The sequence below is a fragment of the Hippoglossus stenolepis genome, chromosome 7 (assembly GCF_022539355.2).
Source record: "Hippoglossus stenolepis isolate QCI-W04-F060 chromosome 7, HSTE1.2, whole genome shotgun sequence".
Classification (NCBI taxonomy): domain Eukaryota; kingdom Metazoa; phylum Chordata; class Actinopteri; order Pleuronectiformes; family Pleuronectidae; genus Hippoglossus; species Hippoglossus stenolepis.
Genome location: NC_061489.1, coordinates 9,691,561 through 9,709,031, shown reverse-complemented (window position 1 = coordinate 9,709,031; position 17,471 = coordinate 9,691,561). Strand labels below are relative to the sequence as shown.

General features: G+C 43.4%; 1 protein-coding gene across 1 annotated transcript in view; it reads left to right on the top strand.

The window, feature by feature from the left end:
* The window catches only part of gria1a (glutamate receptor, ionotropic, AMPA 1a), a 72,739-nt gene that overhangs the window by 11,982 nt on the left and 43,286 nt on the right, over positions 1–17,471 (top strand). Inside the window, 3 exon segments of the mRNA XM_035161928.2 lie at positions 5,428–5,667; positions 10,977–11,161; positions 14,180–14,233. Coding sequence (XP_035017819.1) covers positions 5,428–5,667; positions 10,977–11,161; positions 14,180–14,233 — 479 coding nt within the window.

Below are 17,471 nucleotides of genomic sequence, written 5' to 3'. Positions count from 1 at the left end.
CTGTCATCCCTCTCGTCTTTCAGAAGGATCCCTTAAACTAAATATGCAAGAGATACATGGCATTGTGAGTATGATACGTAACAAGGATTTGAATGATTTGTATGGAAACCGACAAATGGGTTTTATGTTGAAATCCTCTCATACTGTAAGATTTTTGACAATAGATGATGAAATGGTAAATGGACTCTATTTATATAGTGGTTTTCTAGTCGTATGGACCACTCAAAGCACTAAAGTTGCGATCACCACACACAGGGCACTTCTATATATTCTATCACTTACCATTCATACAGTGTCAACAGGGGAAAGTTGGGGTTCAGTGTCTTGCCCAATGACACTTCAGAATGCAGACTGGAGGAGCTGGGAATCAAACTACCGACCTTCTGGTCAGTGGACCTGTACCTCCTGAGCCCCCCACAAACATTTAGCAACGCAGTGCACTGAAATAGAATATAATGACCGAACAGAATAGTGTGTTCACTTCTACAACACAGCATTTATGACTGTTTGATCAATGATTAACAATGAAAGAAAAGCAAAAGTTGAGCCAAAGCAAGCAGGGACATGATGCATTGACTGTAAGACAGGACAATATGTCTCCACTACCTCCCACTATGCTGCCATCTTGTGCAATTGGAACCAGAATCTGCGCAGTAGCGATCCGTGCCACTTTGATAAACATGCTTGACCGATTGTGAGTCAATCATGATGTTTCATCACTCTTTAATGTCATCTAATAACTAATTTAAACCAAACTTACCATAAAAATGCACACTTGGACATACATCAGTGAGATAAGAATGATCAAAGGTATTTAAAGTGTTGTATCGCTTTTTAGTTTGGTCCATGTCCCATCCATTAATATAGAGAAGACAGGATTTATGACTTAAATCACAAGGAGCCACAAGGAGACGATCAAGATGCTTTGGTATTTCAAAAAACTCTGACTTTAAAATAAAATGTTTTTCAGTCCGACTTGACTGAGAGAGAAAACACATTTGACAGATTTGTCTGGCATCAGTGTGGAAGCTGTGGTCTTGTGTTGTAAAGGGGACAGTGGATTGACGTGAGGCTCAGTGTATGAAAGTGGTGTTCTACTCTGGAAACCTATTTGCCAGTGTCATGAAGAACAGCTCGGCTGGATTTAACATCTTACCGCTCCTTTCTTAAAGGGATAGTTCACCTAAAAATAACAATTCACTCATTATCCACTCTCTCGTGAAGTGTTTGAGTCCACAAAACACTTTTGGAGTTTCAGGGGTAAACAGTGTGGCAGCCAAATCCAATACAATTGAAGTAACTGGGGACAACTTCTTTAAACGTAAAGAAACAACAGAAAAAAACACAACATGCCTCCATACGGCTCCTTAGGCTAAAAACATGGTGTAAACACCCCTCCATCGGCATAGTGGTGAGTATATAATGAGTGAATTAACATTTCTGGGTGAACTTTACCTTTAAGTCTTTGTTCATCCATGTCTAAACCAAAAACAGATCTATTTGGAGTTTGAAGGTAAAAAATACAGAGGATTGTATATAATATATCAGTGGGTAAAATACTTTGTATTTTGTGGAGTCAGTGGACATGTCAGTCCACAGCAGTGGGGCACAATTTAAAAAAAGACCTTTATGGATGGCTGAGCAAGACCCCTCCAATCAGTGCACTCCCTCCAGCTGAAGCCAGCTTCCTGCTGCTCTGAAATTCCCTGTGTACGGCTGACCTTAATGTTGCTCAGGATAATAGCATGCAAGTCCCAGAGGAGAGGAATAGTAGAAAAACTCTGTTCCGTGTGTGTGTGTGTGGGAGGTGGGGGTTATATTTTCTGTATAATGTCCTTGTCAGAATTTGTGGTTTTCATGCTTTCCGAGCCAACATGCTCAGAAGACCTTCCTCATATTGATTATTGCAAAACTGGTTGTGTGTTCCCCCAAATGTACATTGAAAAAAATTGTTCTGCGCTTGCTCTCGGTACAATACAGGCCAGCTCAATTGATTTCTTCTTTTTATTTAATTTTTTTGACACATCAAGCAACGAAGAGCTATTGAATAAAAAATCCCACATTCACATAAAGGAGCTGCTCTGCAATATTCAGTACTACACACAGGTTAGTGAGCGGCTCCAGTGGAGCAGCAGGGAGGCACCAGGCTCAAGGGCACCTTGAAGCCTCTGACTTACACATCCATATATCTGGATAATATTGACATTTCATTTATCATGACCAGTCAGATAGTCTCACTTTGAAAGCAGGATGTCTCCCCCTGTCCACAAGTAAAGAAAATCTATCAGTCTATGTCTTTGACTTCTTGCATCAGATTTTACAGCTTCATTGTAAATGCATATGATCAGGTCACACTCAGACTTTCTTTTTGGAGTGAACCGGTGATGTTGTGTGAAGGATGCAGCGTTGCCTAACGCCCTCCCATCATCCTCAACTTCAGATTCAGGAGCAACTGTCATAAACACGCCCTCTTTGCAGCCGGCACAGACACGTCTGTCGTTTGATATTTGGCTCATGCTAAGCAGAGGAACAGCTGCAGGGCACAGGAAACAGAGCACAGGGAAGACAGTAACTGCGTGAGTTGTTTCTGACAGCTCCTCCTGTTGTGCTACTATCTGTCCCTTCAGGATTTGAGTTTCCTTCCTCTCTTTTCCTGCTGACCAAAAACTCTTCAGCCACACCGAATGCAAATCGACTCATTGTTCATTCATAGGAAAAGTTTACAGCAAGTGAATACTTCGACTCAGGGGACCGTACCGCTGGAGCGCCCGCACATCTGTATGCATATGCTCAAGGTTTTTGTTGACTCTTGGAAATTGGTATGGTTTGTTGGGAGTGTAAACAAGAATGCCAGCTGCAAATCTCCCCATTATTTCAGATATTATCTAAGGATTTTGCAAAGCAGAGTGAGTTTTGCAAATTTGGCAATTCCTCAAGGGGCAAGGCTAATTATGACAAAATGTCCAAACACTCAGAAAAAATTCCCACTCCATCTTTCAAAAGTCCTTTAGCAGCTCTGAGCTACTGTAATCCCTTGCTGTTGCCCGGGCAACCTCAGCCCTGCCGCCATGGCAGCTGTGGCTTGTGGACGAGGAGACACGAAGTGCCAGGGTGGACAGGTGTTGTCGGGGTCTTCACGATCATCTTCGGTGCCTCAGCCCTGCCTCAAATGTCATTACTTCAGGTGGAGCTTCGCTAACAAGCCGCGCACAACACAAACACAACGCCCGCCACGCTGCTCCGGTTATTCTGCTATCTGAACTGAGACCGCTGAGTTACACTAATGTTCTGTGTCTCGTCGTGTCGAATCGGACGAGCACATGGTTCTCTTGCCAACTCGGAGCAGGAGGTCCGTGCCACATGGCTGCATGTTGGGTTTTTTTTCAGTTTTTCGTCAGACATACTGTAGGTATGAGAAATGACTCATATTCAGTGAAACGTGGTAACCTGCTGCAGGGCAGAGTAATGGGACACTGCACAAAAAGTCAAACAAGCTCTCATTACCTTTTATCCAAGCAGAACATGGGATCACCTCTGAAATTGGTCCTAGAAAATGGTGAGGGGAAATATAATGTGTGCTGGTGGAAGGCAATAGCTGAGAGAGGGTCCATTTACCAGCAGGAGCGTGTGCAGACCATGGAGGAGAGATAGGTCTGTTACTGAGTCAGTGTGGCGAGGCGCAAAATGTCTATTTCAGGGCCTTTTTTTAAGTAGGGTGAGTCACCAGGCTTTTGGAGCGCTAGTGTCTGCATATGTGTGTGTGCACATGTATTTTTATGTGATACCGCTCTCCCTCCGTCACCCGTGCCTGCATGGACGGTGCAGGTCTGTGACAGGTTAGGCGTTTTGGGTGCGGGCCATCTTCTCTCCGTTTTTCCCTTGGCGCCTAGCAGCGAGCTGGCCCTCGCACGAGAGACAGGCAGAGACTTCAATCTGTTTGGTAAATACTGAGTCGAGTAAGGCCCAACCATCACCACAGCACAGGAACTAGCCCAGGTCAGACCTGCGCGTGTATAGGTAGGATGCTACCCTGAAACCACGGAGAGGATACGCCTCTGTCTACGTAAATGAGCTATTTTGAGATATTAAAGGGTGAGAGGGAAGTGTGAGTGTGAGCAGTGACAGGCAGACAATGAGAGAAAGAGAAATGGACAGAACGAGGGAGAAAAGCAAATGAGAGACGGGAGCCGCCTCCTGCTGCCAGTAAAATGTCAATGGAACCCTGGGGATGCATTGATTAACCTCTCTACGCCTAATCTGCCTTCACCTCCACCACCTCTCAGCGAAGGCAAGCAAACAGACTGGTGGTACACAGATGGACCAACGGGCCAGCTTTGCATAAACATGTCACCGAGCGGCAAAAGCTAAGGAAAGTTAATTTCAGCTGAAGATTGTTGAAAACGTCTGTCCTTCTTTTAGTTGAATTTAGGCTTCATCGATACAGGTACATGTTTGATCTCTGTCAAGTATTTTGGGCTCTGTATCACTTTCAATCACCGTCCATACAAACACACCTGAAAACGCTCACGTACATGTATTGCAGATTGCTCAAATAACAGTTTGTCTCTACACGTAAGCAGTTGTATCAATGTGAAATGCAGATTTGCAGCTGTTAGTAAAGACAACAGGCTCAGCAACGCTTGTGATAGATCCATGTTGTGTTGTACACTGGTAGCTGAGGCTAATGCCAGTGGTTTTCAGCTTTGGAGTTTTCAAACTAAAATGGGGCCAGCAGCGTTTACTATCTTCTCTGTTTTAGCGTCTTCAAATGAAAAGGTAGTGGTGTGGATGTAGCCTCAGTTCATTCAATTCAATATAAGGTGTGACTTACACTTAAGCGATTCATTTGTCACTTATTTTCCCCTTTAATCGCTTTGTCTATGGAACTTTAAAAAATAGTAAAAACAATCATCCTAATTTTTAAAGCCAAAGTTGTTGTCCTAATACTTTTTAAAAACATTTTTTTGTTGAATCAATATTAAAAACCCCAAACACATTAAATATGAGGCAGCAACAAATTTACACATTGATGAGGCTGGAATTAATCAACCAACTGATTTTGCTCTGACTCATTTCAGCTTTAATTTGACACCGATTGACAATCAGATAAAAACTGTATGACACATTGTGAAATGTCTCGATTTAATCAACTAAAATTACCATTATCAGTACCAGACAATGTTGTGTTTTATGGTTTCTTGCTAACAGAAACATTGTGGGTGTGCAATGCTGCAAATGCCTACTTGAAGGGAAGAGGTTCTTTTCATTTTGTTGTGTCTCACTATAATTGCTTCGGCTTTTACTTTCGGTTCAACCAGCGTTTCTCTCAGTTCAATGCAAGTATTCCATAATCCTCCACTCTGGAACGTCTTGAGAATAACCAACCTCTTGTCTCCTCTCCCCTCTTTTTCTCTCCTCTCGCTACAGTTTGCTCGCAGTTCTCCAAAGGTGTGTATGCCATCATCGGCCTGTATGACAGGAAGACGGTCAACATGCTCATGTCCTTCTGCGGAGCGCTGCACGTCTGCTTCGTCACGCCGTCCTTCCCCATCGAGACAGCCAACCAGTTCGTCATCCAGCTGAGGCCTGAGCTGCAGGACGCTCTGGTGGGTGTAATCGACCACTACGGCTGGACCAAGTTTGTCTACATGTACAGCTCGGATTCAGGTAAGATTATATTTATTTAGGATTTATTTCTAATTCATGAATCACACTATGATCTTTTTTTGAAGTGGACGTTTTTACTTTTATAATTTTATTAAATGTCATATCCTTATTTGTCTTTCAAAATCAAAATTGCACGTGTTAGAATTTATTAAATGTCAAATGTGCAGTTGTACTCCATGCACACAAAGAGAGTCAGAGCCTGCACCAGCCTGTAAACCAACCCCCATTAGTCGTCTTCAGATTGCCATGGCGACAGCAATGGGGTCAATCGTAACCATTGTGCAGACACGTGCAGCCATCGGAACATTTCTTTTCAACCATCAGCCTTGTACAGATAACAAACACATAAAAGAAGTATTGACCTGCAGTGATAATCTCACAATGGAACAAAAGATGAGCAGCCCTCTGGAGTGACCAGTGCCGCAGCAGTCAGTAATGTCAGAAAAAAGAAAAACACAAAAAGTGCTGCAGACTGTTAATAACACTTCTGCAGAGAAAGGCAGAAATAAAGTAGCACACCTGTCAGCCTCCGGCATCTTCCTCGTTCGCTCCTCTCTAACCAATCAGCTGTACCCTTCCCATAATGCCATGCCATCTGCACCAGGTGCTGTGAGTTTTGGAGCTTGACCGTGATGGGTGTGTGTGCGCACCCAAAAGCATGCACACTCTCAATATGTGTGTACTTCTTGCGGACGCATATTTGCATGCTACAGCCCGAGGGCTTTGTGAAACTTTTATCCACTGATGTGTTTGACTTGAGTGAGATAAATAAGCAAGCTTAAGTCAGCTTTAAAAGACAGATGCCATCATGTCACTCCTCACAGCGCACAGTGTTGACGAGGGAGATTTCACAGTGGCCTCCAGCCCTATTGATGTGTGACGGCTGTGGCGTCACACACGTCCCACAGATATTTTTAATCTTCTGTGATCCCTTCATTATCCACTCACAAACTGTTTGGGTGTTTATGTGTATATATGTGTGTGAGTGTGTGTGTGTGTGCAGGGTCACCCCTGTGTGATTGAGTGGTGGGATGGAGCCAGTGAAATCCATATCAGTAGTCTTCTGTTGCCTGGATACTACGCTGCAGTCACCTTTCCTACAGGGTTATTTTAAGCCTTTAAAGAAAAATCATATTGACTTGTGATGAATTTGTCGTGAGTGTGTGTGTGTGTGTGTGTGTGTGTGTGTGTGTGTGTGTGTGTGTGTGTGTCTGTTCTACCTCGTAATATTTCCTATGAAGAGGCCAAAAAGTTATTTGATTTCTGCTCTTACATATTTCTATTAGATATATATTCATATTCTTAATGTTCCCTGTGATTTTGTCAATTATCTGAAGTGGATAAGGACGTGCACATATACCACAGACATTACCACTTTACTGCCATCTCCAGAGCTTTAGCATCTTCCTCTTTACTTCTTTTCTTCTTCTAACATCTGTCTTGCTGTCTTACCGCGCAGCATCTGTTAATAAAAGTGCCTCTTGTTTTTATTTTCAAAAGCCAACAACAGGAAAGCAAATTTGATAGGCCATTAAACCTATCGTAAACAATATTCAGGTAATGGTTTCCCAAAGTGTTATTTTCTCCTCCCTCGATTGCCCGGTTCCCAGGTCTCTGTGTAGTGCCTCCGGCCAAAAGGGTGCTTATGACAGCCAGATTCTATTATGATATAATTCTCTTCCAGGATGCCTTTGGAGGACCATTTTCTCCATGGCTTGTCCTACGAGCCTTTCTGTCAGCCAGGCTCTGATTTATAGGGGAGCGTCAGCACATAGCTACATTTAAAGAGAAGAGAGTAGGTTCAATGCAAACACAGCCAGCAGGAAAGGGGGAAGGAGGGAGAGGAGGAATAAATAAATAAATAAACAGATGGAAGATATGGAGAGAAATGAATTGTTGCAGTTCAGCCACAGTGGTAACATTGAAGGAAAGTGGGCTCCAGCTCCGTCTGTAATGCATTTCAGCACAGAACATGTTCAACACAAAGCGTTAATGAGATTCAAACACTAATTTTAGCTCATCTTGACTGCTGCCCAGCTGTATGCTCAGGTGCTGGGACATAATTTACATAGTGCAGAACCAGTCTCACAAACAAATGAAAGTGTAAAGATGAGAGGAGAGATGGAAGATGATTAAAATGGAAGCAACAAAAGGATAAAAGAATAAAATGAAGTGAACCGCTTTAGACACGGCCTCCTTTTCGAAAGGGAGCTGTCCATGGTGCTGAAACCTCCTGCTAAATGCCTGCAGCACTCAAGAGGATTATTGAAATTTTGAAAACACAGACATAAAAGATGCAACTGACATTTAATCTCGATTTTGACAATGCACCCACAAGATGATTCAGTCGAGATGCAGAACAACTCACTTGGCGTCCAAACCACCGATTTTGCAGTGGCAGAAACGTGCGCGATCACACGTGACTTCAGAATAAAGACAAACATGGAGGCAGACTGCCGGGCGTCATCAGCAGGTTGCGCTTGTTTGTGTAATGTTTTGCACAGACAGCAGGACACGTTAAATAAGCACCCATCTCTCATTCTTTTTGTTCTGATTTATTTTAGTTTGGTGTTTTCTTTCTTTTTCTTTATTGTATTGCGAAACATCCTCTGTGTTTCTAGAGTTGCTCCGTATGGCTGTCGTTTGAAAAAACTAATTCAGTGTTAAACATAACAAAACAAGCATATTTTTTTGCCACATTCCAATCGCGGTTCCTTTCATACTACATGAGTCGACGATTTCAGATGATAAATATTAAACATCTTTGATATTTACGATTCGAAATCAGGGAGGCTCAGATTCAGTCGGTGGCATTAAGATTATGTCTGTAAACCCATCACAATATGCGATCATTTGACCAAATCATCTGTTCACATCTGCGTTTTATCAGCGACGCCCGTACGGTCGTCAGGAGGGCTCTATCGGACCCCAAATCAGCCTGATGATCCTCCAGTGTGCAGCCGACATAAACCAGGACTCGGCTCCATTCAAAGATATTTGCCCATTCTCCTCTGCGCCTACTGACCTTATTCACGGCCATGATAAACTGCCTCCTATGTTCCCACGTCCATCATCGGTTTCACAGCTACTATTAAACCTGTCAGCACCAAGGGTCACAACTATTTACTCATGAGCAACAGTGAATGGAAAGAAACTCTGACAGGTGCCATATGTCGCGATGCACCTTTCCAGTTATGCTTCACAACGCCCTGTGCACCATTTACATCCAACACCCCTGCATCTTTTTTTTGTTTGTCCAATTTATTTACATATTCTGTGTTGTGGTCATATGTGGAGGTGAAACACCATCCATCTTTTTATGTCTTAATGACCTGGTGTCAAACAGGCAGCGTGAATTGCCTGGAGAGCAGCTGGTGTGCATTCTAATAAAGCCCGGCAATCATCTTTCAGAGGTGGTGACTGCATCTCTCATTCTTCTTCTGACAGCCTCTATGTTGTGTTTGTTGTTGTGGATGAGCCATTTTTACATTTGCTCAATATGCATAAAAAAGCCTGTATGAATGTGAACAAACAAGCATGGAGGATATGCAAAACACACCGCGTATAGGCCCACAGTGGCTCTAACAGTGTTTGCCAGCTTAGTGGAAATAAAAAACAAATGTGGCTACATCGTGTATTAGTTTACATTTCTAAATTTTGTAATTGCTATAATTCATTTGGGTAATGGCTGCCAGTCTGCTGCGGGTGAAATTTTTTATTTATTTATTTACTCTGTGGAACAACAGCGGCTGCCAACTCGGGAAGAATCTGATTGGTCTGCTGCCAACAGCGAAGGAGTACAACAGTGAGTCAGATTGTAAATCAGAGCTCAAGATCAATGTGTTCTCTAATCGCCTTTTATTTCCTGACTTAGCGTGAGCCCCTAGCTCATTGGCTGCTCTGCCTCGTTCTCCGCCATGTTTGGCGGTCTCACTAGCGTATCGGTGACAGTGTAATTGAGTAGCGGCACCTGTAATGGTGCTCGGAGGGCGTAATGCTTGCTGTGAGTGTGTAGCCTGCGATGATGCGCTGGCTGAATATTTGTTAGTGTGAAAGTGGTGATTATTTAGCCCGGCGCTGTATGAGCTGGAAAAGCACACCTGTACATGTCAGTGTGTTTAATGGACTGTCCTACATGTTAGATTATATCACTGAAGCTACAGGGAAGATGCTGATGGATAAGCAAACCACAAGCTCTTTGCTTTTCTGCACAGCTTCTGTTTCATCCTCAAGTTATTCTAATTTATCTTTTGGCTCACATTATAACTACATAGAGTATAACATTAACCTGCATCTATTTGTGTCATGCTCAGTTTCACTTTTAAGGTTGGATGTTATTTGTTTTTTTCTGATACTGAGGCTAAATCGATACTTGACAAAAAAACTCTCTCTTCACCCACCCCCCCATCAGCATAGGGGTGAGTAGATAATAAGTGAATTTTCATTTCTGGGTGAACTATTGCTTTAAGAGCAGTTTTTTTAATTGCTAAGGCAAATTGGAAGATGAAATTTAACTCATTAGCTCATAAAGTTAAAAGTATATTTAACTTAAATATACAGATATAAAAAAGTGCAAAATGTCTTATAAATAACACTGAACCCAACGTCTGCAATTCAACACTAAATAACAGTTTTAGTGCTTAATACAGTAAAATACTCCACCTCCAACTCGTCATCAATTGTCTCCCCACTGCCGGGGCCAGGGGGCGCTCACACTGCCATCTGATGTGCTCGACATGGGGCCACGCATGCAAACACAGAGTGTTCCTCTGCTTTCAGATGTATCCTGCGTGTTGCAGGTGCTTCATCAAGTTTTTCATCTTCCTCCCTTTGTTTTCAAACATCTGCTGCAGGTGTTGGAATCCTGTCGAGTGAAATACAGCCACATCTGGACCGTTTCGCTTTAGACATTTTGTTGTCGTGTTGACTTGAGTTTGAGCTAGCTACTAGCTAACTGTAGGCTAACGCTGTGTGCTGCCAGAGCCATAAAGAGATTGTGTTGCCACCAGAGTTGAGTGTTATGGTAATTAGGCCAGAGCGGTGATGTGTGTTGCCAATAAGCAGGTCAACTATTTCAGTGCTGAGGGCAGGCACCGGAATCTGCATTGTGATTCGGCCCATGTTGGAACCCAACCCTTATTGCTTTCAGTGAGTTAATTACAATTTGTCATTCATCACTCCATTCATCTTTGCAGAACTTTTGGTGTAAATACCCAGACATGTAGCTCCTGAAGTTCCTCTCCAGTGCAATTTCAGATCCTTTTTCATTTTTGCCACTGAGTTTCAGCTCTTCTCATTCTTCTCACCAGGCCTGTCGGTGCTGCAGAAGGTTCTGGACACAGCAGCGGAGAGGAACTGGCTGGTGACCTCGGTGAACGTGGAGACCATGACGGAGGCCTCGTTCTTGAAAGTGTTTCAGGATCTGGACAAGAGGAAGGAGGGCCAGATTATCATCGACTGTGAGACCGAGAGGCTCACTGGCATCCTCAGGAAGGTAAAGAGCATTTCTCTGCACTGTTTCTGCAATGATACGGGAAAATGCAATCATGACGGAATTTACACTATAATGAAATTTCATTCGTTTTCAGCCTGCACATTAAGATTAAAAGACTTCCTCAGAAATAATATATTGAAGACAAATAAAAAGCACACACTTAAGAGCGAGGCTGCGCATCTTTGAATCTGATGGACAAAGGAGAGATGCAGTTGGGAAAGAAAGACGGGGTGTAAACGGGAAGTGGGGGCTGGTTGGCGGTCTGCTCTTGTGTTTGGTCTCCTGGAGAATTAAGGACAGGAGCGATAAATAACACAGCTTTGGCATTTGGAGTCGGCAGTTCTTCTTTGATAGCATCATCACTCACTCACCACTGTACTATTGAAAGGAAAAAGGATCTTGGTGTCCTCCCATGAATAGAGATCCAATCATAGCTTAGCAACCGTAACTAGGCATGGCAGGTCTGGCTTTGGATTTCACAGCATGTGGAAGAGGTGTGCATGGGGCTGTAATAGGTAGACTCAGCAGTGGATTTTATTTGTAACTTGAAGCATCACTTCTGTATGTAAACAAGCTAAACAAGGATATGTGTCTAATGTACTCTGCGTTTTTTATTTATTTCGTATTTGTGCACGACTTCTGAAAGCTTACGCGTACAGGCAAGACGGACAAGCTAATCTTATTTTATCAAAAGCCAATTTGTACAGACTTGCAATTTGGTAATGACAAACAGCCGCCTGTTCCTCTATCTAGTACATTATCACGGCCTCCAACAGCCATGTTTGTAGCTTTCAGAAACACTCGCCTCTGTGCTGCCCTCTAGTGGATGTATCGCTTAACAACCATGCCAATGTAAAGAACGCATCTGTCAGCGGACACTTTTCTTTTTGCAGGGAAAGGCAAAATAAATGATGTGCACGACACACAGTGACTTACACCAAACCATAGCCTTACCTTCTTCCCCGTAAGAGAGACAAGACCCCAAAATGTGATTGTGTAAACCGATTTAGGCCACACACACACACACACACACACACACACACACACACACACACACACATACAATCTGTATGTGTAGGCTACGTCTGCTCTCCGTGAGCATTATTGATGGCCCAGTGTCTACAGTTAAGGTTATTGCATGAGTTCTCACCAGTTTACAGGAGCGGAGCCTGAGACGCTCTCCATGCAGACGGCCGCCATCAATCACCCACAGCTGCGTCACTCTCGCTTCTGCCTCTTTTGCCCTTTAGACTCACTCCTGTGTTCATCTCATAGAGCACACAGATTCTCACATGATAGAGTCGCTGACAGTATCCTGAGGGTGACCTCTCATGTAACCTGAATGTTGATGTCGTCTCCTCGGAGAACATCGATTGTGACAGAAGAGCTACCTCAGAGTGTGTTTTTCTACAGAGAGTCAGAGAAGATAATGAGCCGTTCTCTCGGGGGCTGAACTCTGAATGACTCTTCAAATCTTTATGAATAATTAAAATGCTACTCGCTTCCAAAACATTTCCATTCGACAGTCCACTGTGGCCGTAATGTGTGCGCGTCCCCACGGTGTCGGGTGTGTGTCTCTCCTCTTTCCCTCGAAATGTTCCTTGCCCGGGGCTCAGCCGCGAGGCCCGCCTTGTGCTAGGGTCACCATTAATAACAAATGCCACCTTCTGTCATGACCTGCAGCATCATTTGACACACACACACACAAACAAAAGAGTACACTCGACAAAGTATACACCGGGGGAAACACTAACGGAGAGGAGAGGAGAGGAGACGGTGGGATTCTTTATCCTCCGTGATAATTGGATGGTGCATGGCTTTACATCAGTGCTGCCCACTTGGCCTTATTTCATGTGACTGCCCAGTATGCTGTGATGACACATATACACACTACAGCGCAGCGGGCTCAGGCTCAGCCGAGAGTGCCACCAGCTTTTCCCCCCCTATTCTGTATCTACATGTAAGTGTCAGTCAGAGTGAATAAACCAGCCCTGGCACCACACACCTCAGTGTGTTGTTTTAACTGCCCTGACCTGTAGGTGGTCAGCTGACCTGCGTCGCCCGCAGTTGGAAAGTGACAGAAGTTGCAGGCGGAAGAGCGATGGAGTGTACAGTAGGTGGGAGGCGGGGGGCTTGTGTACAGTTCAGCCCTGACAGACTGAATTACTCGATGATATTGTTAGACCACGAGCAGTTCCAGGGATGTAGAGTGTTGTGTGTTTTTTTAAACATTAGATCAAAGATCAAACCAGCGCTCTCAGGGGAACCACAGTGAAAACAGAGTAGGAGGGGGAGGGAAGAAAATACAGTGTGTACAGTTTGCTGTTTACAAATAAGATCACTAATTGCACATTTTCTGACAGGTTTACTTGTATTAAATGTTAATTTATTCATTAATTTTCTTAAGTCAATTGATGCCACTGCTATTTCCATTCCTTTTCAAGCCTGGGTCTTTAAAGGGCCTGACTAAACTTTATATGTTGATACATTGTAGTTCAAATATTTAAGGGATTTAATTAATTTAGTGGCTATTTTAATATATGAATAAGTGATGTGTGGTCTGGCCAAAGGCAACACAGTTGTAAGAAATGACTCCTCACAGTAATACCTTTCATCACTGAGGAGAGAGGAGGAACGGCAGAGGAGATGAGAGGAGGAACGGCAGAGGAGAGAAAACGAGAGAGACGGGAGGAAACAGCAGAGGTGACGGAGGATGGGAAAGGTTTCTAACTGACTCCAGACCTGTCATTCTCTTTAAGCTACTTTGTCTGTACGGAGCTGGTAATCTGTTAATATGCCACCGCACAGATTAACACTGACATTTGTGAAGTTCCTCGCCCTTTTATACGGTAGATTGTTCCATTTTCACTCTCTCTGCTCCGATTTCTTTCTGTCTGTTTTGCACAAGGTCAAATTCTGTACACTGGAGCAGGCTCGCTGCTGAGACGCTGTCAAACACCTCCCCTGGCTCTCTTACTTACACTTATTCTGTATTTCTCCTCCACCTTTGTCTTCCAGATTGTCGAACAGGGCAAGAATGCTAAGAGCTATCACTACATCCTGGCTAACCTGGTAAGGAAATATAATATCACTGCATTTTAGCTTTTATTTACATTTGTTTTGAGATTCTCTATACTTACCTTCAGACTGAATTTCTGTTAAATGTGGCTTTTATCAGGATTCCAAATTTTCTATTCTTACCTGTTCAAACGAGTTGCACGTACCTAATGTTTCAAGTGTATGGTCTCAAGTCTTTTATGCTCCTTTATTCCATTTTCCTCTTCAGCTGCACTATATGTTCTTTCCCCTGCGCTGTCAAACCTGCATACATAACAGTAGCACACTAGTAGACTTCCAGTGAAGCACAAGTGGGAACACTGTGACAGCCAGACACAGAAATCTATGCAGACTCACCGTGACAGAAAAAGGTCAGGGAGCCAATCTATGCAAGCTTATATACATTAGCTCCCTTTGTCTGCTGCCATTTTCTCAGGGCACGTGTCACGCAGACCCCTGCAGCACTGTTCAGTCTCACTAAATGCAGCCAAATGAAGAGCAAATTGACATCAACAGAAGCTGTAGTAATAACAGCATTAATATGCAGCTGCTGGCCTGAACAATTTCTCACTGCTGGGCTTTTAGATTAGCTCAATCTCTCTTGTCTGGCCAGTTTGCCAGATTTAATTTTAAATGATAAGACTTGCAGGGTAATAACAGCTGATAGGCAAAGTGGCTACCGTCATTTATAATGGGCCCATTAAAAGGTTTGTGCAAAATAAGGTCCTTTTTTTTTATGTCCCTGCACCTTTTCATAATTTTTCTAATTTACTTACTTGTGCGTCTATCTGAGGCTTGGAGTGTGTATATGAAAAACAGAGCACAGTGTGATAGGGAAAAGAGGACGTCATTTAAGTACATACCTGAAAGTTGTATACAAAAGTCATAGCCACTAGTCGAGTGTGGATACCCGAACCTGTCACGGGCCGCCAGGACCCATCGGGCTGGGATTTTGACCATAGTTTGGTTTGACTCAGGTTTGGTAATGTTGGCTGTGCCGTCTCCTTGATTTTCTTTATGCTGCACATGCCTGTAATCAAGGAAAACATCTGCCTCTGGTCAGGTTCGGACACAGTTGGTTTTTCACAGTTTTCTCTCAGGCTTGATAACACTCTAATGTGGAACTAGCACCAGCATCTCGGAACCAAAACGACTCCTCGGGGGCCACACGTCAAGCCCCTCTCTGTGTTGTAGATGAGCTGTTGCCTCTACACTCTCTTAGTTCTGTGAAGCCCAGAGAAACCAGCTGTAAACACACCTAAATATCCGCTTTACCCGTAGCTTTGATCGTCTCTGCTTCCTGGGCAAAGGTTGTACAGCAAAGTGAAAACACGCCGCCACATGGGCATAGGGACTCACATGTCCTGCTCTTTGCACTTACAGTGATAAGAACATATGTCAGAACCGACTACTAGATCATAAAAATATGCTATTACTGCAATATATCTTTACATAGAACATACGCGTTGGCTGGTGTATTAAAGGTTAGAACCTTATATATATATATAATCTTTAAACGTGGCTTAAATAACTGTCTGAAAAACTGTGCTCCATGTCCAGTGTGGGAAAGCCTAGTTTCTATAGTAACCTCTCTAGCTGACTGCACTACATTAGCTCATACATGGAGCAGAAAAAAAAAACGACTCTGTGTGTTCAGCTGAGAAATATGGACACCTTGCAACAGACAGGTACATTAGGGAGACAGCGGTGGGATGACGGGGGGACTAAGGCTCAATCCAGTTTCAACCCTTCTCCAAAAGCTTGGATGATCTGCATTATTTCACGTATAAATCAAAAGCCCACACCTTCAGGCTTCTAGCAGTGGTCTGTAAGCAACCCTGCCAGGATGCATTGTTATTAGAGGAACCTCACTGCTATACCCAAGTTAAATTAATTCTGATGTGATTCGCATTCTTGAAATTTAGCCCTTATCTGAAACTTGGATCCCATACTTCAAAAATTGGGACACCCTCTTCTTCGTTTCCATTTGTACACTCGTGAGGAGCGTGGACCAATTTTGTCCCCGTTAACAGGCGACCACCTCTACTGGACTTCTTTTCCCTTTCTGTGAGGACATATGAAGATCAGAGGAAGTAAACAAACAAGGCTTTGCAACAAGTAGCACGGTCAAGAGAGAGCCGCAGCTGCTACTGACATGAAATAAATATCCTCAGAGCAGGGAAGAGAGGGAAGGAGGGGATGGAGGTTTGTGCTGTCAGACAGATGCCAGTCGAGCGGCAGACGATCCTGTGAGGCACCTTCTCTTCTCGTCTGTCAAAACTTTGCTCTTAAATCTTGACAAATCTTCTCTCCCTCTGCTCCCACCCATCCCCACTTGTCTGCCTCTTCTTCTCCCCCATGCTAACAGGCAGCCCGCTGAGACACCGAAACCACCTCTCCCACTCCGCTGCCGCTCTAAAAAAACAGTCTCCTCCACATAATAGTCAGAGGAAAAAACAGGAGATACCATTACAGCGAATCGCTCCTTTTCCCATTCCACTTTGCCTGAGGTGTCGCTTATATTGTTCACAGTGCCCCATAAGGGTTTGATCCCGCCATTGATAACAGTGGCCAATGAGGACTCGGAGTCTATCATAGATTAGCAGTGGACTGCTCCCGCCATGAAATTAGGTTTCCTATTTTCTTTTCTCACTACTCTCATCCCTCAGGAAAGACAGGGATGGAATCTGTTCAATGGGATAAACTCTCTGAGTGAAAAAGGGGGATTTTTCATTTTCATTACGCAATCAACCTTCGCACTTTAGATGGAGGAGTCTGAAGCGTTTACCACAAAGTATACTTTCGAATTACCCACTGGTTTCCAACATTGTCAGCTTGTGAGCCCAGAAACAAAGCAATGCCTTCTTGTGACCCCTGATCAGCAGCTTTAGAGGTTTAGAGTTGTTCTGCTAAAACACACAAAAAAAAAAAGGTGGGAAAAATGTTTTTTTTCTGTGTGCAGTGGTTCTAGTGCAGTGGTTCATTGAACCTGATGGATGGGACAAATAATTAAATAAGAAAGTAAAAACAGATTTGCAGGGTCTTTTTTAATCTGTTTATTGATAGGTTTTGTTTAAACATGTGTAAAAATCACACGTTGAATATTTTCACATAGCAAATCCCCCTTACTCCCCTCCCTTCACAGTAAAATAAATAAATACAAAAATGAATACATTGATAGGTAAATAAACGAAAAACTAAAATACTGTTGGTGCCAGATCATAAAAAAAACAGCTTCAACAATGTTCATCAT